Source organism: Anolis sagrei, chromosome 2 (assembly GCF_037176765.1).
Source record: "Anolis sagrei isolate rAnoSag1 chromosome 2, rAnoSag1.mat, whole genome shotgun sequence".
NCBI classification, from domain to species: Eukaryota; Metazoa; Chordata; class Lepidosauria; order Squamata; family Dactyloidae; genus Anolis; species Anolis sagrei.
In genome coordinates, this window is record NC_090022.1 from 166,218,290 (window position 1) to 166,242,420 (window position 24,131).

At 44.0% G+C, this 24,131-nt stretch overlaps 1 protein-coding gene and 1 long non-coding RNA gene across 3 annotated transcripts in view; one reads left to right on the top strand and one right to left on the bottom strand.

Moving 5' to 3' along the window:
- Nucleotides 1-9,200, bottom strand: part of LOC132767951 (sodium/potassium-transporting ATPase subunit alpha-1) — a 36,207-nt gene extending 27,007 nt beyond the window's left edge. The window contains exon 1 of the mRNA XM_060763408.2: nt 8,984-9,200. Coding sequence (XP_060619391.2) covers nt 8,984-8,995 — 12 coding nt within the window. The 5' untranslated portion in view covers nt 8,996-9,200. The remainder of the gene's footprint in view (nt 1-8,983) is intronic.
- The window catches only part of LOC137096095 (uncharacterized), a 90,380-nt gene continuing 74,895 nt past the window's right edge, over nt 8,647-24,131 (top strand). The window contains exon 1 of one of the 2 annotated variants that reach the window (XR_010909259.1): nt 8,647-8,942. This is a non-coding gene — a long non-coding RNA (uncharacterized lncRNA). The remainder of the gene's footprint in view (nt 8,943-24,131) is intronic. The other variant, XR_010909260.1, reaches the window with a different exon arrangement.

A 24,131-nucleotide genomic window follows, 5' to 3' on the forward strand; every position in this document is an offset into this window, starting at 1 on the left:
AAGGATGCTGTCTGCTGTATAAGCCAAAACTGAATTTTCAGTATTTGGTTAAATGCCATTCCAAGTCGAATCTGGTTAAAAGGGGCTAATGGAAAAAGAAATTAAGGAGAGTGGCCATTTTTCCAAAAGAAAGCATGGTTACTTTCATGGGTTCCACAGCTACCTGCTGTTCGAGCTTGGAAAATACAGTAATATCATTCTGAGTGGACAAGGCCAACCCATTTTGGAAGGAATACATGGAATTTTAATAACTGGGCCTTATAGGTTTCTGGACTGGGATTAAACTCTAGAAACAAGCTAATAGGCCAATTACTTATGGATAAACAAAGCGTATTTCTGGATTTTTATGATGTATTTCAGCGGAAGGAACTGGCAAAACTATCTCAGTATTTCTTGCCTAAGAAAAATCAATGTATTCATTGGGTCTCCACAAATTAAAAGCACACATATAGGCGATTGTATTGGCCATTCAAGGCAAAGATGAACCTAGCACCTAACAGAGTTTTGCCCATGTACAATATGTTCTCCAACCACTTCTCTATCTGTATGTATTGTCATGCCTAGAGAGATTTTACCCATACAGAACTCATTTCATTTATAATTTGATTAACAAATGATATTCTAGATCAATGGTTCGCAACCTGTGGGTCCCCAGGTGTTTTGACTTATAAGAAATCCAAGTTTACCAGCTATTAGGATTTTTGAGAGTTGAAGGTCAAAACATCTGGGGACCCACAGGTTGAGAACCACTGTTCCAGATTTATTTATTTATTTCAAATATTTGTACCCTGCCCTTCTCAACCCCAGAAGGGAGATGACCTCTTATTTATTTTTTTAATGTTTAATTTATATTCTGTTTTTCTCCCAGTACAAGTCAAATGTATGATGCTGTAAGCTTCTGGTTCAATGAGAAATGCCAAATGTTGCAACCACTATTCAAGCCAACTCTCCTCCCTCAAGAGCAGTCCCTGTGAGGCAATGGAAAAATTACCCTCTTGACAGAGATGCTGGGTAGCATATTCATGCTGGGAAATGTCAGTGACAATAGAGCTTGTAGAATAAATGCAAAATGTATGTGTGAGAAAGATCACTCAAGAAGCTCTGAAACTAGGACCAGCAGGGAACAATGCCTCTCTCACTTGACCATTTCAGGGAAAAACTGAATCCTTTGACACACTTATCTCTCCCTTAAGCCTTTCATACCATATATGGGGCCACAGAATCCCTTCTCACCAAACAGCCTTTCTGGTTGATACATCCAAGCGAAAGCACTATTTGTTTCTGAGGCAGGCACCCATAGACAATACACACAGATAGAGAAGTACCATTCTGCTTTGATCTGACTGGCAGGAACACAACACTCCACTCTGGTCAACAGTGATAATGCTGCCAGACTCTCCATTGTGATTTCTCATTGCTCCTAGAAAATGTGATGGGTAGTTGCCCCCCCCCCCCCCAACCTGCAATCCCAAGCCCAGGGCAATTAAAAACAAAAACGGAGATAGGAACCTGTCACCAACTGGGATGCTCACAAGTATGAGAATACCAACAGACCACCTCATCTACCCCTTGAAGGTTGTTCACACATGTCTTTCTGTTCACTCCCACAAGAGATAATTCTGTGATGGGCCTCCAATAAATCCACTTATGTTTCTAGAGTGTGATTTCTCTGATAAGGGATCCACTCAGAAGACTCAATGTATGCACCTTTCTCCTCAGTGCTCTGCTGAGCTTTAGAAGAAGCCAAACCACCCCAAATGTGGGCTGCTTTGAACGATCACAATTACAGTAGGAGTAAGGATATTATCTACTGCACTTTGCACACACTGTAGAGAAAGACAAACACAGGGGGTCAGTAGTGCCCAAAGTATGAATCTGCCTCAAGTAGGTCACACCTAGTTAAGCTATGAGAAGCAATGTCCTCTGATTAAAAAAAACCCTTCTTCAGGACACAGTCTGAGATCTGATGTAGGGGAAGGTTTGGTTGGAACCAGCAGTAGAAGTACTTTGGTTAGGAGTGTATTTATTACTTCAGAATGAAATGGAAAACTACTGGAATACTTTACTTTTACCCAAGGCAACAATGAAGTTACTGCACCAGACGTAGAATATATACATCAAGTATATGATTTCATGCCTTCCTTAGTCAAGTATCAATAGAATCCAAGCAACAAAAAGAAGATACAAAGCATATATCTATACTGTCAAACTAATACAGCTGGATACCATTTTAATGCCCCTGGCTCAATACTATGGAATTAATATGATCCATATAAACCCTTTTCCCTTATATCACTAATGGCATTCCAAAGAAGTTGGGAGCGAGGTGCGAACTGTGTGTTCATGCTCACAGCAGTTGCTCTTCCTGATCCAGCAATATGAATCAGTTCACTGTACAAATTAGCTAAGGCAGTGAGTGTATACAGTGTCTTATCAATCCAAAAGCTGTCACTATGCACTACAAATTCTACAAAATAATTATTTATTTATGCCATTTCTATCTTGCCTCTCTCAATCCCAGAGGGGACTAAAGACGGCTTAACAACATAAGAAGCTCTTTGATGCCATATACAAGGAGTGGGGAAAGTATAGTCTGTGGGTTGCCACACCAGATTCCAACTTGTGACCCCATATACCTCACATTAAATATACAAGGGGGATAGCAGTTTGACACCCACACATGTTTCCGGAGACCCCCCCCCCCCCAAATCACTTCAAAGTAAAACCAAAAGTGATGTGATATCCCTACTGGTTGTGTTAGGCATGCCCGTGAGCCCACTGGCAGGGATGTAGTTGCGTAAAATGCCCCCTCCCCTCCACAATTGCTTACCAGAGCCTTTCCCCAAGCATTTGCTTTTTCTGGGACATTATATAATAGCTATCTTTGTTTTACATTTCAGATAAGGTTAGCTAAATTATTAATAATATTATAATTACTACTATTATTTCTATCCTGTCTTCTTTTCAGTTAAGGACTTACAGCAGTTACTAGATTACACATACAGAGAAAAAGCGAGAGAGGGAGAGTCAAAAGCTTTGCTAGAAGATTATGCACATGAAATGCAGTAATACTTTAGCTCAGCGGTTCTCAAACTCTGCTCTGTAGTCCATCCCAGCCCTCCCCCCCCCCCCCAGCACACAGTGGCAGTGAAGGAGGCACCTGTTGGCTGGTTGCTCCCTGACTGCCAAAATGTGAACCATCAGAGCACAACCTATGGAAGCACTGCCACCAAAAGCAGGGAGGGGGCCCCATTGGTGGCAACGGCAGAAGGGGTGTGTGGGCTGGGCCCAGGAGGCTGGGGACGGCTGTGCTAGAGGGGTTCTCTATGAAGAACCATTTGGTGGTGACAATGGCAGCAGGGGTCCTGTAGGGTGTAGGCCGGGGTCACAGAGACAGCGCCAGTGGGGAAGATGGCCTCCAGGCACCGCAGAAGCTAGCCCATGGCTGGCCACAGGGCCCTTTCCAGAGGGAGCGGGTCCTTGCTCACCAAGTATTCTTCCCTTCACTTGTTCACCATGCAGAACCCCCCTCCCCCCCCCACATGCCTTCCTTGCATGGCAGAAGGGGGTTGGACTGGGGTTGCTCCTCTTATTGCTATTGCTGTTGTTTAGTATTATTATTAAGGCTGGATGACCATCTGTTGGGGCTGCTTTGATTTGTGCTTTTACCACATGAAAGAAGGGGGTTGGATTGGATGGCACCTTTAGTCTTCCATTGAAATACTGTTAAGTTCATAATGGTTAAAACTGTTCTTCATTTTAAATATTGTACTGTTCTTTTTTTCTTTTTGCACTACAACAAGATATGTGTAGTGTGTATAGGAATTTGTTCATTTTCTTTTCAGTTAGTTCACACAAACTGTTTCCATCCACCTTTGGCCGAGCCCACCTGTCAAATATTAAAATGCAATGCAATCCCTGTGTCCAAGTTTGCCATTCCTGTACATATGCATTATGTATAATATATAATATAAAATATAAACATTTCTTGGGGCTTCACAAGAAACTTTTCCTTCAAAAAGGGCTCCACAGCTGAAAACGTTTGAAAACCCCTGCTTTAGATTCTTAAATAACAATTGTAGCCTCTGTAAGGCAATGAAATATCTGACGCCCGATAGAATCTGTCATAGAATATGGAAACTACAGGAGGTCTTGGCTCACATCTTATGCAGATATAATTTTTGTATTTACATATCTTTAAGAAAGCAATATGTATTGACTAAATTCTTTAATCAGTATTATGGACTCATAGAATCCTTGAGTTGGAAGAGACCTTGTGGGCCATCCAGTCCAACCAAAAAGCAGGAAAATCACCTTCAAAGCACCCCAACAGAAGGCCATCCAGCCTCTGCTTAAAAGCCTCCAAAAATGGAGCCTTCACCACACTCAAGATTGCACTCACTATGCAATCACATATTCAAAGGCTGTAATAAAATGTTTAAACATGACTACAATCAAAAACTGTTTTTAAAGTTACATACCTACTTAATTACTATATTGTTTCCTGAAAACTGCCATAAACACCTTAGTACAGAGAGATGTTTAGGTATGTACAGGGTTATTCACATATATGCAAAACAAGCACATAAGATGAAACAGCCATACTGAAAAAAGATCAAAATATCCCAATTTGATGATAGTCCTTAAAACTGAGTGAAGGTCAAAAAGTTTACTACAAGCCAATAGCCAAAAATCTGGTTTGAATGGAGAAGCCCTACTGGCATTCATAGTGATAATCCAGTGCAAGCAGGTTTATGTCTTAAGGCTACACTTGAATCTCTGATTACGTAAGAACCAAAGGGCAGCAAAACAGGTTCAAGTAATTTTCCATTTTTCTCATGTTGAAATATGTTCGCCATTTGAGTCACTGTATTCTGTGTGGCACTGAGTTGTTGTTTTTTTCACTTGAAACTCAAACCGAGTCCTCTGAATCTGAGATCCCTCGGTGGTTTGCTTAACAAAGCCAGTGCTAACAAGGAGAATTCCCAGACGGGAGAATTTCAGCTCTATTTGTTTAAACCTAGCCAAGGGCACTAGCAGCCCACGTTCAATTCAAGCTTTTACGTTTTGTTGCAATTAAGGCTTCAGCTCCAGGGCTGCAAATGGCAATGAACTAACAAAAAGGGAACTGTTACTTGTTAAATAGCAGTCTAAACTGTCACTTACTAACAGCACCTCATATTTAACTTGTTTTTTTTCTTTGGGAAATTGGCATGTGCACCCAGATTTCTAAACTCTGTTAAGAGATTTATGGACAACTCGTCATGCCGGGGTGGCCCGCAAATTGCAAGTCCCTGGAAAGATTCCAGGAAAGAAGCCTGGGCATAGAAATGGCCCGGCGGCCGAATGCGGCCCTCCAAAGTCATTTACCCGGCCCTCGCTCAGGGTCAACCTAAGTCTGAAACTACATGAAAGGACATGACAACAACAATTCTATCTCATCAATCCTATCTCATCAAAAGCAGACTCACACTTCCCATTGAAATACTAATAAGTTTATATTTGTTAAAATTATTCTTCATTTTAATTATTGTATTGTTTTCAAGTGTTTTTTGCACTACAAATAAGATATGTGCAATGTGCATAGGAATCCATTCATGCTTTTTTCAAATTATAATCCGGCCCTCCAGCAGTCTTGAGGAACTGTGACTTGGCCCTCTGTTTAAAAAGTTTGAGGACCCCTGACTTAAGTCAATCCTACATTCCAGTTAGCTGGAAGAAGACTGCTCCAGCCTTAGGAATTTCACCTCAGATTGTGGCTACAAGAACTGGAAAGTGGGCCTGCCAAGTAGGACTCACTTGCCTCCTTCACATTCATAGCTATTCATGCCTCCTTGGCCACTACAAAATAAAAATCCAAAGGGTATTTTTGAGCATTACATCTGCTGAACTCAGTAAGGCTTACATCCAAGGTACGGAAAAATATTTAGGACTAGGCTCAAGGAGCTGAAGGCTGCTCTTCTGCTGAAGCACAAAGCTTGAGATCTCTCTCTTGTGACGAACAGCATCGGATATGAAAAGCAACTTAGCTTAAAGCTTAGTGATGTGCTTGTGGTCTACAACATAGGGAAAAAGAAAAGCAAAACACACAGAAAGGGGCATACTTTACAAGTAATCCCCATACGTGAAGGTTGCCTAAAGTTAAGTCCAAAAAGGGATCAAACTCAGTGTGGACACAACACTCCACTGAACTGCAAGATCTTGTAAGTTTAGAAATTTCCTCCATTAAGCAATTCCTGCTGTTGTTTTCACCCGCCCTGCATAATAAGCTCTTACAATTCACAACCACTAGCCAGAACATAGTCCCTGGGGCTCCCACTGAAAGAAGAAAGGATTGCACTCAAATTTAGTGTCTGAGGGATATATTAAGTACAAGAGGGCCCACCCACTCCTATATCAATCTGTAACAGTGCAACATAGAGAAATCATAACTGAAAACTCTGCTTGAAGACCGTCCCCATTTCAAAGAGCCTGTCTCACAGGTCTCTCTGACTAAAATGTAGGAACCTCAAGAACCCTGTAGGATAGAAAGAAGTCCTAGAGCTGGAAGAGAGCACAGGGGTCGTCTAGTCCAATCCCCTTCTGCCTTGCAGAAACAGCACTATTAAAGTACCCCAACAGATGGCCATCCAGCCTCTGTTTAAAAACCTCCAAAGGAGGAGCTTCCTACACATTCAGAGGACGCTGAATGGGAAAGCATAATTAAGATCCCCAAATTCCTGTTCTCCAGGTGTTTTAGACTTCAGCTCCCAGAATACCTCACCACCGGCCAAAGCAGCAGAGGCTTCTGGGAGTTGAGGTTCAAAACACCAGGAGGACTGGAGTTTGGGGATCACTCCTTTAGATCCTCTTCCCTGCATTTCTGGGTCTTACTCTTGAGCAGGCATGGGCAACCTTGGGCCCTCCTGGTATTTTGGACTTCAAAACACCTGGAAGGCCCAAGTTTGCCCATGCCTGCTCTAGAGTTTAGACCAGTGGTCCTCAACCTGTGGGTCCCCAGATGTTTTTGGCCTACAACTCCCAGAAATCCCAGCCAGTTAACCAGCTGTTAGCATTTCTGGGAGTTAAAGGCCAAAAGATCTGGGACCCAGAGGTTGAAAACCACTGGTTTAGACCCAAATGGGGGCTCCTCCTCACAGTGTTGGGGTCACGAAAAAATATGGCTACTTGAAAAAGGTTTCTGAGCATCACCCATTTATACAAATCTGCCAGCAAGAACCTCCAGGGTTTTCAGTGGACTCTGGAGACAAAGTTTCAGCTTCCTGGTGTGGTCTAACTATTCCACCTTGGTTAGACCACACCTGGGATACTGTGTCCAATTCTGGACACCGCAATTCAAGACAGATATTGATAAGCTGGAATGTGTCCAGAGGAGGGCGACAAAAATGATCAAGGGTCTGGAGAACAAGCCCTATGAGGAGCGGCTTAAGGAGCTGGGCATATTTAGCCTGAAGAAGAGAAGGCTGAGAGGAGATATGATAGCCATGTATAAATACGTGAGAGGAAGCCACAGGGAGGAGGGAGCAAGCTTGTTTTCTGCTTCCTTGGAGATTAGGACATGGAACAATGGCTTCAAACTGCAAGAGAGGAGATTTCATCTGAACATGAGGAAGAACTTCCTGACTGTGAGAACCGTTCAGCAGTGGCACTCTCTGCCCCGGAGTGTGGTGGAGGCTCCTTCTTTGGAAGCTTTTAAACAGAGGCTGGATGGCCATCTGTCAGGGGTGATTTGAATGCAATATTCCTGCTTCTTGGCAGGGGGTTGGACTGGATGGCCCATGAGGTGTCTTCCAACTCTTTGATTCTATGATTCTATGAAAGGTTACTACAAGATATCCCGGGTAGTATTCCTTGTTTCGGTGTTTGTAGTGGGAACACCTTCCTTGGGTAATTTATTCTTCTCTGTTCCTTTCAGTGGTATTCCAGTAGGAGTAAAGTCTCTGGCACTACATTTTACATGTATTAAAAGGAAAAGGAGTGTGGTGGAGGCTCCTTCTTTGGAAGCTTTAAAACAGAGGCTGGATGGCCATCTGTCGGGGGTGATTTGAATGCAATATTCCTGCCTTTTGGCAGGGGGTTGGACTGGATGGCCCAAAAGGTCTCTTCCAACTCTATGATTCCATGAAGAACTTCCTGTGAGAGCTGTTCAGCAGTGGAACTCTCTGCCCCGGAGTGTGGTGGAGGCTCCTTCTTTGGAAGCTTTTAAACAGAGGCTGGATGGCCATCTGTCAGGGTGCTTTGAATGCAATTTTCCTGCTTCTTGGCAGGGGGTTGGACTGGATGACCCATGAGATCTCTTCCAACTCTGTGATTCTGATTCCTTTCACCAAAAGGAAAACCTGCCTCTTGAGCAAGCCTTGCAAATGCTGGTTTGTTAACAGTATTTGATTTCCACACCTGTCTGAACACCTATATACCCGAGATCATGGCAAACTTTTTTCAGGTGGAAAGGGGGACCGCGAGTGGAAAAAGTTTAACCCGCTTTGCTCCCGGGGCCAAATCTCTGGAAACCACCCCGATAATAGCAAGTTTGAGGCAACAGTCTTGGAGTGGAGGAGGAATAGAGTTGGAAGTGTCCTTCCTCCCCTGGAGAGGAAACCGCCTTCCTTCTCATTGTTCATGGCGCCTCGCCTCAAGAGTGGAACAATGAGAAGAAACCTTTCCCGACGCCCTGTTCCACCATTTTGACGCCAGGCTTCCCTCCCTCGCCTCCAGGCCAGCTTTATTATCCTGCTTCTGCTGCCTGGAAAGAGGGTGAGGGCCTGAAAGCTCCGACTCACGCTAGCGCCTTCCTGGCGAGGGCCGGCCCCTCCCTTGACTGCGCGGGGCCACTCCACCCGCCTTGCGGGCTGCCTCCTTCCTTCCCCTTCCTTCCCTCCCTCCCTCTCTCCCTGCGCGCGGAGGCCCATGGCCGCCCCGTCGCCACCAAGAAGCTCGAGCAGGTAAGCCCGCCTTCCCGCCTTCTTCCTCGCGCGCCGCTTACCCCTTTGCCCATGGTGCTGAAGCGGTCGGGAGTCCTTCTGGCAAAAGTCCGCCGGAGGAGCGAGTGCCACGTGTGCGCGCGGAGGAGGGAGGAAGAGAGGGCTGCCGGGCGGCGGCGGCGGCGGCGCTGCTTCTGCTTTTGGAGCGCAAGGGATGGACGGAGGGCGGGACCCTTTCCTGCCGTCGGCTTCCCCGAGCGACTGCCCGCCCGGCCGCCCCTCGCGCCGCATAAAGCCCGCCGCCAAGGCCCCGCCTTCCCCCCTTGGCCACGCCCACTCCCTCTTGGGCGGGGCTCGCCCAGCTTTACTTTCTGACGTCTTACTCTCTCTCTGTGGAATCTTATCAAAGAGTTGGAAGAGACCTCATGGGCCATGCAGTCCAACCCCCTGCCAAGAAGCATTCAAAGCACACTCAGGAAGTTCTTCATAGAATCATAGAATCAAAGAGTTGGAAGTCCAACCCCCTGCCAAGAAGCACGAATATTGCAATCAAAGTACCCCTGACAGATTATTATTATTATTATTATTAACTTTATTTGTACCCCGCTAGCATCTCCCGAAGGACTCGATGCGGCTTACACGGGCCGAGGCCCCTACTCTAGCAGTTTTCAGAAGGAACCTAAAAACTTGGCTGTTCCGATGTGCCTTCGCAGATTAGGAATCCCCATCCCAAGTCCTAGATGCACTTTAGCACAACTATTGTTGCTGCACACCGCACTTTTAATCTTACGTTCCTCCTGCCATCTCGGCACTTTTAACCCTGTACCCCATTGCGCTGGCCGAACCAGTTTTAATAGTGTCTTGATGTATTGTCATTATGGTTATTTTGCTTAATTGTTTTGATTTGCTTTGTTTATTGTTGTGTTATGTTTTCTATTGTATTGTATTAGATGGCCATTTAGCCTCTGTTTAAGAGCTTCCACAGAAGGAGCCTCCACCACACTCTGGGGCAGAGAGTTCCACTGCTGAATACCTCTCACAGTCAGGAAGTTCTTCATAGAATCATAGAATCAAAGAGTTGGAGGAGATCTCATGGGTCATCCAGTCCAACGCCCCTGCCAAGGAGCAGGGATATTGCATTCAAATCAGCCCTGACAGATGGCCATCCAGCCTCTGTTTAAAAGCTTCCAAAGAAGGGGCCTCCACCACACTGGGGCAGAGAGTTCCACTGCTGAACGGCTCTCACAGTCAGGAAGTTCTTCCTCATGTTCAGATGGAATCTCCTCTCTTGTAGTTTGAAGCCATTGTTTCGCGTCCTAGTCTCCAAGAAAGCAGAAAACAAGCTTGCTCCTTCCTCCCTGTGGCTTCCTCTCACATATTTATACATGGCTATCATATCTCCTCTCAGCCTTCTCTTCTTCAGGCTAAACATGCCCAGCTCCTTAAGCCGCTCCTCATAGGGCTTGTTCTCCAGACCCTTGATCATTTGAATCGCCCTCCTCTGGACACATTCCAGCTTGTCAATATCTCTCTTGAATTGTGGTGCCCAGAATTGGACACAATATTCCAGGTGTGGTTTAACCAAAGCAGAATAGAGGGGTAGCATTACTTCCCTAGATGAAGACACTATGCTCCTATTGATGCAGGCCAAAATCCCATTGGCTTTTTTTGCCACCACATCCCATTGTTGGCTCATGTTTAACTTGTTGTCCACGAGGACTCCAAGATCTTTTTCACACGTACTGCTCTCGAGCCAGGCATTGTCCCCCATTTTGTATCTTTGCATTTTGTTTTTTTTCCTGCCTAAGTGGAGTATCTTGCATTTGTCACTGTTGAACTTCATTTTGTTAGTTTTGGCCCATCTCTCTAATCTGTCAAGATCGTTTTGCATTCCACTCCTTTCTTCTGGAGTATTGGCTCTCCCTCCCAATTTGGTGTCATCTGCAAACTTGATGATCCTGCCTCCTAACCTTTCAGTCAGGGGTCCACAAACCTTTTAAACAGAGGGCCAGTTCACAGTCCCTCAAACTGTTGGAGGGCTGGATTATAAGGACTATGACCTGGCCCTCTATTTAAAAAGTTTGTGGACCCCTGGTTTAAGGTTTGGGTTCGGGTTAGGGTTTGGGTTCGGGTTAGCATAAGGGTTAGAGTTTGGGTAAGGGGTTACGCTTAAGCTTACGGTATGGTTCAGGGTTAGGGTAAGGGTTTCAACATTAAAGAACTCTTAGATTCCTTCTATATGATCTGTCTCCAGTCTGGCTTACATTAGCCAGGCCTGGGCAAACTTGGGCCCTCCAGGTGTTTTGGACTTCAACTCCCACCATTCCTAACAGCCTCAGCCCCCTTCCTTTCCCCCCTCAACTGCTTAAGCAGAAAAGGGAAAGGGCCTGAGGCTGTTAGGAATGGTGGGAGTTGAAGTCCAAAACACCTGGAGGGCCCAGATTTGCCCAGGCCTGATCTATCTATCAATACACATAATAAAAGTGAAAAATGTGTATGTGTGTATGTGGTGGTGGTAATTTCGGAACCATTGGCAGTCATCTTTGAGAGTTCATGGAGAACGGGAGAAGTTCCAGCAGATTGGAGGAGGGCCAATGTGGTCCCAATATTCAAGAAGGGAAAAAAGGATGACCCAAACAACTACCGTCCGGTCAGCCTCACGTCGATACCGGGCAAGATTCTGGAAAAGATTGTTAAGGAAGCGGTCTGCAAACACTTAGAAACAAATGCAGTCATCGCTAATAGTCAACATGGATTTATCAAAAACAAGTCATGCCAGACTAATCTGATCTCTTTTTTCGATAGAGTTACAAGCTGGGTAGATGTGAGGAATGCCGTGGATGTAGCGTACCTGGATTTCAGTAAGGCCTTCGACAAGGTCCCCCATGACCTTCTGGCAAGGAAACTAGTCCAATGTGGGCTAGGCAAAACTACGGTGAGGTGGATCTGTAACTGGCTAAATGGACGAACCCAGAGGATGCTCACCAATGCTTCCTCTTCATCCTGGAAAGTGACGAGTAGAGTGCCATCTGCAGGGTCCCGTCCTGGGCCCAGTCCTGTTCAACATCTTTATTAATGACTTAGATGAAGGGCTAGAAGGCAGGATCATCAAGTTTGCAGACGACACCAAATTGGGAGGGATAGCCAATACTCCAGAGGACAGGAGCAGAATTTAAAACGATCTTGACAGATTAGAGAGATGGGTCAAAACTAACAAAATGAATTTCAATGGGGACAAATGCAAGATACTCCACTTAGGCAGAAAAAAAGAAATGCAAAGATACAGAATGGGGGATGCCTGGCTTGAGAGCAGTACGTTTGAAAAAGATCTTGGAGTCCTCATGGACAACAAGTTAAACATGAGCCAACAATGTGATATGGCGGCAAAAAAAGCCAATGGGATTTTGACCTGCATCAATAGGAGCATAGTGTCTAGTTCCAGGGAAGTAATGCTACCCCTCTATTCCGCTTTGGTTAGACCACACCTGGAATATTGTGTCCAATTCTGGGCACCACAATTGAAGAGAGATATTGACAAGCTGGAATGTGTCCAGAGGAGGGCGACTAAAATGATAAAGGGTCTGGAGAACAAGCCCTATGAGGAGCGGCTTAAGGAGCTGGGCATGTTTAGCCTGAAGAAGAGAAGGCTGAGAGGAGATATGATAGCCATGTATAAATATGTGAGAGGAAGCCACAGGGAGGAGGGAGCAAGCTTGTTTTCTGCTTCCTTGGAGACTAGGACGCGGAACAATGGCTTCAAACTACAAGAAAGGAGATTCCATCTGAACATGAGGAAGAACTTCCTGACTGTGAGATCCGTTCAGCAGTGGAACTCTCTGCCCCGGAGTGTGATGAAGGCTCCTTCTTTGGAAGCTTTTAAACAGAGGCTGGATGGCCATCTGTCAGGGGTGATTTGAATGCAATATTCCTGCTTCTTGGCAGGGGGTTGGACTGGATGGCCCATGAGGTCTCTTCCAACTCTTTGATTCTATGATGAACTTCCTGACTGTGAGAGGTGTTCAGCAGTGGAACTCTCTGCCCCAGAGTGTGGTGGAGACGCCTTCTTTGGAAGCTTTTAAACAGAGGCTGGATGGCCATCTGTCAGGGCTGATTTGAATGCAATATTCCTGCTTCTTGGCAAGGTGGTTGGACTGGATGGCCCATGAGATCCTTTCCAACTCTTTGATTCTATGAAGAACTTCCTGACTGTGAGAGGTGTTCAGCAGTGGAACTCTCTGCCCCGGTGTGTGGTGGAGGCTCCTTCTTTGGAAGCTTTTAAACAGAGGCTAAATGGCCATCTGTCAGGGGTTCTTTGAATGCAATATTCGTGCTTCTTGGCAGGGGTTTGGACTGGATGGCCCATGAGATCTCTTCCAACTCTAGGATTCTATGATTCTATGATATGTAAGTTGAATTTATATGTAAATCAGAACAGGGACTTTTTTCAGCGTAACTCACACACAGTCCATCTTCCGACTTATATATAAATTAAACTTAGGAACAAATCTACAGAACTTCATGGCCGGAATAACTGGGTTGTTGTGAGTTTTTTTGGGCTGTCTGGCCATGTTCCAGAAGCATTCTCTCCTGATGTTTGTCCACATCTATGGCAGGCATCCTCAGAGGTTGTAAACTGGGTTATCTGATTTGATAATCTGGATTATATGGCAGTGTAGACCCGGCCAGTAGTTTATGGCCCCATAAACTACTTTCCTGCAGTACCAGTTTGTAACTGCATTAGAGGATCAATGTCGACAGGGCCTCAGAAGAAGCCAGCAAATGCAGTCCAACTGCGGCAGTGCACTTTGGGGACAGGCATCTTCTGTGTCCAAGTTTTTTGGGGCTGCCAAAAGGCTGGCTTGGATGAAGCCTATTCTTTTGAATATATTGAAATGTAATTAATGGATCTATAGAATTTGTAGCAGGGCATGCCTGATAAGGCTTTGCTGGTTTTACTCTGATCAAACATTTACATGATGTATTCACCTCTTGACATTTTATCCCCACCCTGGACCTCAGGGCAGGCAACATATGGTAGGCCCCATCTACACTGCCAATTCATGCAGTTTGGAACTGCATTTTATGGTAAGCATAAACTCATACAATGCAAACTGATAGCATTAAATAGCATTATATGAGTCTACAGCGACCACATAATGTAAATTGCCTGCCCTGGGGTTCAGGGTGGGGACAAAATGTCAAAAGTGCTCCATCAAGATTGCAGAGCTGTGTGCTTTCAGGCTATGCCTGGAGGTTAAGATAGGTTTTGTGAAAGGCTGATTGTTGAAATTACAAATTTAGATTTTAAATGCTTGTATCTCGTTAAAGGTCAGTCCTCCTCTCAGTCCTTTCCTCGGGCACCTCAATAATTCAACTTTTCCCACAACCAGATTAGTCCTGTTCTAGGGAGATTCCTGTCTCGTATTATATTCCTGGGGACTTTTTCTAGGTTGTCCTCAACCTGTGGAAGAAGAGACCCAAGGCTGCTTGGAAACGACACTATAGTTGGTGTAGCATATGGGTCACACTCAAAGCCCATGCCATTTTATGTGGCCCTCTTCCAGATGCTGGACTACAACTCCTGGATTCCTCCTCTTCATTAGACATCATTTATTTATTTATCGTGTCAGGCAACCAAACAGCTGTATTACATTTTTGACAGAACAAACAAACAAACATACAAAAGACACAGAGTTTGCAAGCTTGATAGTTGATTAAATATCCTTTGACCAGTAGCTGGCTACTTGGAGTGCTTCTGGTGTTGCCACAAGAAAGTCCTCCATTGTGCATGTAGCAGGGCTCAGGTTGCATTACAGCAGGTGGTCTGTGGTTTGCTCTTCTCCACACTCACATGTCGTGGATTTCACTTTGTAGCCCCATTTCTGAAGGTTGTCTCTGCATCTCGTGGTGCCATAGCGCAGTCTGTTCAGCGCCTTCCACGTTGCCCAGTCTTCTGTGTGCCCAGGGGGGAGTCTCTCATTGGGTATCAGCCATTGATTGAGGCTCTGGGTTTGAGCCTGCCACTTTTGGACTCTCGCTTGCTGAGGTCTTCCAGCGAGTGTCTCTATAGATCTTAGAAAACTATTTCTTGTTTTAAGGCCTTGACGTGCTGGCTGAAACCCAAACAAGGGAGGACCTGGAGATGTCTCTGCCTTGGTCCTTTCACTATTGGCTGCTACTTCCCGGCGGATATCAGGTGGTGCAGTGTAATTTCTCCAGTGGTGCAAGGCGCAGACACCCCGTGATAATGCGGCATGTCTAGACATCATGACTAGAGTTGATGGAAATTGTGATATAGGAACATCTGGAAGGCTGCAGTTTGTTCTATTTAGTCAGGATAGTGCGGCTTGAATTTAGGTATATGGTTTGTGGATATGGCATCTGACTTTAAAATGTCCTTTAGCCTTTCCCCAACCTCAGAGTCACAAATTCTGTTGGGTTGCAATTCCCATCATCCCCAGTCCACAGACAATCAAAACTGATGGGAGTTATTGTTCAGTAACATCTGGGGACCTAAACTGGGTAAAAACTAAAGAGTATTGAACACTATGTAAAAAAATTGTAGTTGGCCCTCTGTGTAGATGAATTCTCCAATCTTGGATGTAATGGTCCTTTGAAAGCAACTATAAGGCTAATGTGGCCCTTATTGACAATGACTTTTATACCCCTGGTGTAAAAGTTAAAGTTGATGCAGGGTAATTTACAAAACTCAGCTATTTCGATCCTGTCATTTTCTGTATTTTGCAGAAATATTTCCGTATTTGCAGAAACGCATCTGTATTTTGAAGAAATCCTGTATTTAATACAAATGTGTATGTGCGTGAAAGAGAGAGTGAGAGGAGGAAATTAGCTGAATCTCAAGAGCTATCTCAAAACGGAATGGCAGGGCAGTGGTACCAATAATAACAAAAGTTAACTTCACTATAGCTCTGTAATAGCCTCATGTATTATTATCCTCAGAGTTTATCCAATGCCCAAAATATAGCAAGTATGTCCAGTAGACTTTTGCAATTGTTTTGATATTGCTCCAGGGATATATGCTTAGGAGAAGACTAGACAAAGTTACTTTACTGTAACGTTGGAATGCAGTCTATTGATATCAATAGTATCTATGAAAGAATTCTTAAAACACATAGAAAATAGATTGATTGAGGAAACGAGCCAAACCACATGCTATACCCCAAATCCCAAGGCATATGGGAGTATCACACGTAGTGCCTGTAGGCGCCACTGTGCCTGCAGGCATTTGCATCAAAGTGCCCTGTGGTTTTTAAAAATTAAAACTGAAAATTTGGCAGCCAGAGTGAAGCACGAACATCCACTCATCTCAACTATTTATTTCCCCCCGAATGCCACTAGCTCCACAGGGAATGGGGCTGGGGAACACAATCATGAATGGAAGGGAGGCCAGCAAATTGTTGGCCCAGTTGCTGGAGGAGAAAGCTGGGAAAATGTATGAGAAAGAGAAGGAAGCTTGGAGGCGATGATGAAGCAGAAAAATGAGTGCCTGGAGCTACAATTAAGTTCAGTGTATTCGAAATGTGAAAAGAGAATGGGTGAGATAATCCTGAATGAGACTACCAATACTGGGTTCAAAGCTATGGGGGTTGTGATTTTGGTATACAAGGGGTATTTTTTTAAGTAAGGTCCGTTGGAACATAAGTACACAACGAAAGTTTATTTCAAAAAAGTAAATTTATTTTCAGAAAGTACATACTTCACTCTATTTTTGGACATAGTTGCCAAGTTTGTTCAAACACTTATCATACCTCTGAACCAATTTTAAATTACCCTCTTCATAAAAACTTGCTGCCATCAAAAGCCACCAAATCGTCTGTAATCAAAGAAGGGTGACCGGATGTTGTCACGGCCATTTTTGAATTGTCGTACCCACTTACGCACTGTGCTTTCACTCATAACAGTATCACCGTACACTTCACAAATCTGTCGATGGATTTCTGCAGCAGGCAGGTTCCTTGCTGACAAAAACCATATCACTGAGCAAACCTCACAGGCGGCGGGTGAGTTGATAGTCTTAAACATTTTTAAAGCACAGAACAGAACCGTACAGGTTAGCTACAGAGCAGAAACTGAGCACAGTTGTTCCCGAGGCATGCCGGTACACGACGCACGCGCTCGTTGTGGTATGCGCACGAACTGCTAGTGTCTACAACAAAATGGACCTTACTTAAAAAAAATACCCCTCGTATAATCTTAGACAAGATATTGGCTTTTATCATTATTGATTTGGTTTTTTATGCAGCATATGTTTTCTGACTAGCTTCACCTCCATGGGATTTTGTGACACTGCTTTAGCCTCTAAAAATTCCAAGCATGCCTTGATCCCAAATAGTGTTTGACCCCAGGCAGAATGAGTTGATTGGTTTGAATTCCTCTTCTCGCAGGGCCCTTTCTCTCTTTTCCCCTCACATACGAGGAATCCATATTTGTTTCATTAGAATGCATTCAAGTATTAAGAGTAGCCTTTTGCGTGCACTTACACTCAAAACTTAAATTTGGCACTATCACACATACCTATACTGCTCTGCATTTCTCTTCTTAGGATACCTATTTGCACTAACTTTATACAGTTTCCTGTTTCACTATCATTTCATATTTATGGAGCCTCATAACTTGGGAGGTTAAAAAAACCCCTTTGCTTGCTCAAAAATCTTTGGAAAGCTTTCGTGGCTGCACACTAGGAAAAGGAGAACACCCTGATCTGGGAATTTCCATTTAATTTTGGATGAGAACCAGAATCTATAGGAAACCTACTAGCCCAAGCTTCATGCCAGGCAGTGGTTCTTGTAAAGGTTTTTGTAAGGGCAGAATTTGGCTCCTGCTGAAGTACTCTTCTTATATTCTTATATGTTCTTGCTGAGATACTCTTTATATAATAAACTTGCATAGAAGAAATTCTACAGCAAAATCTCCCTTCAGGCCATATATTCACACAACAGCAACCGAAAAAAAGTCATAGGAGTTGCCAACTCCTTTAAAAGCTATTCTTTCATTATTACATTGGCTGCAGTGGTATAAAACTTTCCTCTCAAGCAAAATAGCTGATTTCTGCACTTTAGTTCTCTGCCATCTTGAATCATGGTTTCATTTTCATGTGTGCAAAGTGAAAGGTGAATCCAAATGAAGTCAATCCGAATGGATGCCAACTGCTACTATAAGTAAAGTTTTTTTAAAAAAAATCTATATAAATAAAAATGTAATGTTCGTTTGTGGTATACACAGAACTCAAAAACCGCTGGACGAATTGGCATCAAATTTGGACACGATACACCTAACAACCCAATGGATGTTCTTCACTTAAAAAAAAAACGAAAACAAAAAGCAGAAAAGACTTCTAAACTGCATGTCGCCAAAGAGACCCATGGCCACGCACCCTCCTCCTCACGGAGAAACAGCTGGCCGTCAAAGCATGAGGAGCCAGGCGCACGTGCACGGCCACACACACACACACACACAAGGGAGAGTAGGCACCATGGGAGTAGAGGGGGAGGCCTGCTGCATGGAGCCCCTTCTCTTTCCCTGCTACAGGCAAGGAAGAAGGGGAGGAGGAGGAGGCGAGGAAGGGGAGGATGGGGAAAGGACTTTCTGTGGATCCTTCTTTCTTTTTAACTTTCTGTCTGTTTGACCTGCTCGGCTGTCTCCGGCAACACAAGCACACATTTAACTCTCTCTCTGTCTCTCCTATTAACATCCAGACCAGGAGGTAGCTGCCTCTGCCACACTCCACCCGAAAGGACTCCCATCCCTTCTTTCCTCTCTCCTTCCCTTTCTTTCCTTTTCTTCCTTCCCCTTCCTCTTCCTTCCTTCCCCCTCTTCATGTCCCTCCCTCCTTCTTTCTCCTTCCTTTCCTTCTTTCCCTCCTTCCCTTCCTTCCTGTCCCTCCTTCCTTCTTCCTTTCCTTCCTCCCTCCCTTCCTTCCTTTCCTTCTTCTTTCCTCCTTCTTTCCCTTTCTTCATTTCCTTCCCCTTCATTTCCCTCCCTCCTTTCTTCATCCCCCTCCTTCCTTTCCCTCCCTCCTCCCTCCTTCCTTCCTTCTCCTTCCTTCCTTCCTGTCCCTCCTTCTTTATTTTCCTTCACTACTTTCCCTCCTTCCTTTCCTTTCTTCCTTTCCCTTCCTTCCTGTCCCTCCCTCCTTCCTTCCTTCTTCCTTTCCTTCTTTCTATGTATGTTGATATAAATACAATATATATATATATATATATATATATATATATATATAGTTATATAGATTACTATATAATATGTTACCATTATATATGTGTGTGTGTGTGTAATATTACTATATAATACAAATTAAATGGAAGGGACAGTCAAGAAGTAATGAGAGAAGGAAGGAAAAAGGGAAGGAATGAAGGGGGGAAGGAAGGAGAGAAGGAGGGAGGGAAAGAAAGAAAGAAAGAAAGAAAGAAAGAAAGAAAGAGAAGCAAGGAAGGAGAGAAGGAAATAAAAAAGTGAAAGGAAAAAGGGAGGGAAGGAAGGAGAGAAGGAACGAAAGACAAGGAAGGAAGGAAGGAATGAGAGAAGGAAGGATGTAACCAAAGAGCAAAGAAAGAGGGGAAAGCAACAGGTAGAGATGGAAGAAAGAAGAAGAGAAAAAGGTTGGCCACAGCAACGCATGGCCGGTACACCAAATTTGGACACAACACATCTAACAGTTCAACGAGTGTCCAACACACACACACAAAACCCCAGTGGAACAGACTTCAAAACCCCCAAAATACACCATATATACATATACAAATACATTCATATACATATACACATGCACACATTCATACACACACATATACATATGCACAAACACACACAAATATACACATATACACATACATATACATACATATATGCATATAGACAAGCACACACATATACACAATATGCATGTACACGTATAAACACTCAAATATATACACACACATATACACATATATACACACACAAAACACGTATACACAGACTGGACCACAGCAACACGTGGCAGGGGACAGCTAGTTCTAAATAACCACAAACGTACATAAAACATCAAGCAAAAGAAAACAAAGTTATTTGGTGTCACACATACTGAATCTATAAACACGAGCCCTTGTTTTTAACCGGGTAATAATTACAGGCTTTTCAAAGAACAATGAGTAATTTTCATAATTCTTTGAAAAGCCTGTAGTTATTATCCTTGAGGGAGCTGGGGGTGGTAACGGCCGACAGGGAGCTCTGGCGTAGGCTGGTCCATGAGGTCACGAAGAGTCGGAGACGACTGAACGAATGAACAACAACATTATCTGGCTAAAAACAAGGGCTCATGTTTATAGATTTGTTTTATATTTATTCTGTACAGGCTGTCCCCGAGTTACAAACATCCGACTTACAAACTACTCATAGTTAAGAACGGGGTAAGACAACAGGAAGTGAGAGAAATTTACTCCTGGGAAGGGGAATTCACTCCCGGAAGAGTTATTAGTATGAGGGAATGGGGTCTCCACTGAAAGTTTGTCCCCAATCTTTATTTCCACAACAAGTCATTTTTTTCCAGAATCCAATAATCACAAGGACAGAAAGTGATGTTTTTTGTTTGTTGTTGTTGTTGTGTCCGGAGCGACTTAAGAAACTGCAAGTCGCTTCAAGTGTGAGCGAACTGGCCGTCTGCAAAGACGTTGCCCAGGGGACGCCTGGATGTTTTGATGTTTTTACCATCCTGTGGGAGGCTTCTCTCATGTCCCCGCATGAGGAGCTGGAGCTGACAGAGGGAGCTCATTTGTGCTTTCTCCGGATTCGAACCTGCAACCTGTCGGTCTTCAGTCCTGCCGGCACAGGGGTTTAACCCACTGCGCCACCGGGGGCTCCTTAGAAAGTGAGGTGAAATCCACAGACAGCAAAACAAACACCACAGCCATGTTCACCCTTCCCTATGCTATCCAGAGCTAAAAATTATACATTTTTGGATGGAGTTATACTTTAAAAAATGTACCTGTCCTTCTGTACTTCAATACAAATACAATTGGGGAACAAACCTACTGAACTTATTTTATTCGTAACTTAGGAACTGGCTATATTCCAATTCTGAGGCTGTATCTACACTGCCCTATATCTCGAGATTTGATCCCAGATTATCTGGCAGTGTAGACTTATATTTTATTTATTTATTTATTTATTTATTTATTTATTATTTGAACTTATATGCTGCCACTTCCCTGGGGCTCAGAGCGGCTTACAATTTAAAACAATTTAAAAACAGCAATATCAAAAATCAAAGGCCTGTCGAAACAGATATGTCTTGCATGCCCTGCAGAAAGCTGATAAGTCCCACAAGACATGGATTTCAGGTGGCAGAGAATTCCAGAGTGATGGTGCCACTGCTGTAAAGGCTCTGCGTCTGGTTGCTGTTAGACGCAAGGTCTTGACACTGGGAATTTCCAATAGATCTTGGTCCTCAGAACGGAGGGATGTCTGGGGTTGGTAGGGGGTGAGGCGGTCCCTCAGGTACATCGGCCCCAGACCATGCAAGGCCTTAAAGGTGAGTACCATCACTTTGAAAGTGATCCGGTGCTCAATTGGTAACCAATGCAGCTGCAGTAAGATTGGTGTTATGTGGCATCTCATCGGAATTCCCGCAAGAAGCCGAGCAGCTGCATTTTGTACCAACTTGAGCTTCCAGATCACCGACAGAGGAAGGCCAATGTAGAGGGCGTTACAGTAGTCCAGTCTTGAGATGACCATAGCCTGGATCACCATAGCTAGGTCGTCCTTGGACAGGTAGGGGGCCAGCCGTCTAGCCTGCCGCAGATGAAAAAAGGCAGTTCTGCTAACGGCGACCTGGGCCTCCATCGTCACCAGAGGGTCCAAAAGGACTCCCAGACTCTTTACTAATGATGACGGGCGTAGCGCCTCGCCATCCAGGGTAGGCCGCTGGATATGACCCGGCCATAGGATCTCCGTCTTTGCTGGATTCACCCTCAACCTGCTGACACGCAGCCATCCAGTAACGGCCTCAAGGCACTGATGGAAATAATAATGTTATATAACAGTGTAGACTCCAGTCCAAAGCAGATATGGGTTCAGATCCTGGGATATAGGGCAATGTAGATACAGCCTAAGACGCTCTATTTTCCCAAATGGAGTGTGTCTTTTGGATCTTGTCACATGTGCTGCTGGAATCAGCCCGTCATGCTGCTAACAAAAATAGAGCTGAACAGTAATGAATTGTTAAATAAAGGAATTAGGTAGAAATATAGATAGATAAAAGAATGCAAATGTGTCATTGTGGCTTTGGCTTAAGGATGGAGGATTTCCAGGAGGAGCATTTTTTCCTGAAAATGGGGCAATAGGTCAAAGAAGCTTGGGAATCTCTGCACTAAGCAGACTGTGGAGTTTTCCAGCTTGATGGGAAGAGAGGGAGGTGTTCTCAAAGAGTTACAAGTATAAACCTCCGCATTTTGTTCTCCAAGTCAGATACTTAAACCTTGATTCACAACCCAGAGTATTGGAACATGCTGGAACATTACTAGCCTGTTTCTTTAACAATTCTGATCAAATCTGTATTGAAAAACAAAAAACCGTATAACAATTGAACACTTCAGCAATTCCTACACTAAGGAATTGAAGTTTAAAAGATGCCCACTGTGCCTGAGGGCAAAAATGCAGATGGTGCCCTGCCTACAATCACCTTTATCTATTTAGGTACCTTCAGGCAGTTGGGAGGCTGAGTGAGGACCAAAAATGTTATTCCGAGTTGACCTTGATAAACCTTGCTTGTCTGTGGCAGTGGAGGTGCTGTGGGAGAGAATGTATACTGTTTTAAAGACACTTACAGTATCCTAAAACTCATTCTTTTCATGGTATCTTATGAACAAGTTCATTTGAGATTTTTAGAAATCTTTTCACATATTCATAAAATATGTATAGTGATACACCCAACACAGTAATATTTACTTTAAAAACTTGGAATAATGGTGTAAGTTGAGCGTCCCATATCTGAAATGCCTAAATTGGAATCACTGCAACATCCAAAATTATCCATATGGATAACTGAGATAGAGACACCTTGGCTTTCTAATGGTTCACTCTACACAAACTTTGCTTTAGGCACATTATCAAAAATACTATATAAAATTATCTATTTATGAAAGGTGTACATAAATCATTAATGAATTTAAAGTTGGATCCCAACCCTAAGATATCTTATTACATATACTAGCTGTCTTTTGCCATGCGTTGCTGTGGCCCAATCTATTGATCTGGAAAATAAATTAATGAGAAAGTGTTGGTTTCTAATAAATGTAATGTCTTTATGCTTGTGGGTAAACAGTATTTCTTGTTGTTTCTTTGTTAGTGTTGATGTGGAGAGTGTCTGGTTTGCCCACCCTGGAACATGCAACATAGCATTGTCCTTCTTTAAGGGTCCCTTTCAAATCTATGATACTATATCTGTCATATACATGTGTGTGTGTGTGTGTGAATCATATCTATCTATCTAGATCTATGACTGGATGGCTCTTTGTCAGGAGGACTTTGATTACTTTTTCTTGCCCTGGCGAAAGTAGTTGGACTGGATGGCCTTAAGCAGGCCCGTAGCCAGGATTTTGTTTCGGGGGGGGGGGGGGTGAGTTTGGTTCGGGGGGGGTGTGTGTGTTTGATTCGGGGGGGCTGAGTCTGAGTGAAAGAGGGTCTACCCTAGCAAACCTTTTGTATCATTACCCCAATACCTCCATGCATATGGGATCTATTGAGCATAGTGATCAGATCATGATATGAATAAACATAACAGTTTAAATAATGTACCAGTAAGGCCTTCTCGCGGACCACCATGAGAATTTCGGGGGGGGGGGCTGAAGCCCCCCAAGCCCCTCCCCTGGCTACATGCCTGGCCTTAAGTTTTTTCTGTTGATCATGGGTGTTCTGTGTGGGAAGTTTGCCCCAAATCTGTCATTTGTGGGGTTCAGAATGCTCTTTGATTGTAGGTGAACTGTAAATCCCAGTGACTACAACTCCCAAATGTCAAGGTCTATTTCGCCCAAACTCCATCTGTGTTCATATTTGGGCATATTGAGTGCCAGGTTTGGTCCAGATCCATCATTATTTGAGTCCACAGTGCTCTCTGGATGTAGGTGAACTACAACTCCCAAACTCAAGGTCAATGCCCACCAAACCCTTCCAGTATTTTCTATTGGTTAAGGGAGTTCTGTGTGCCAAGTTTGG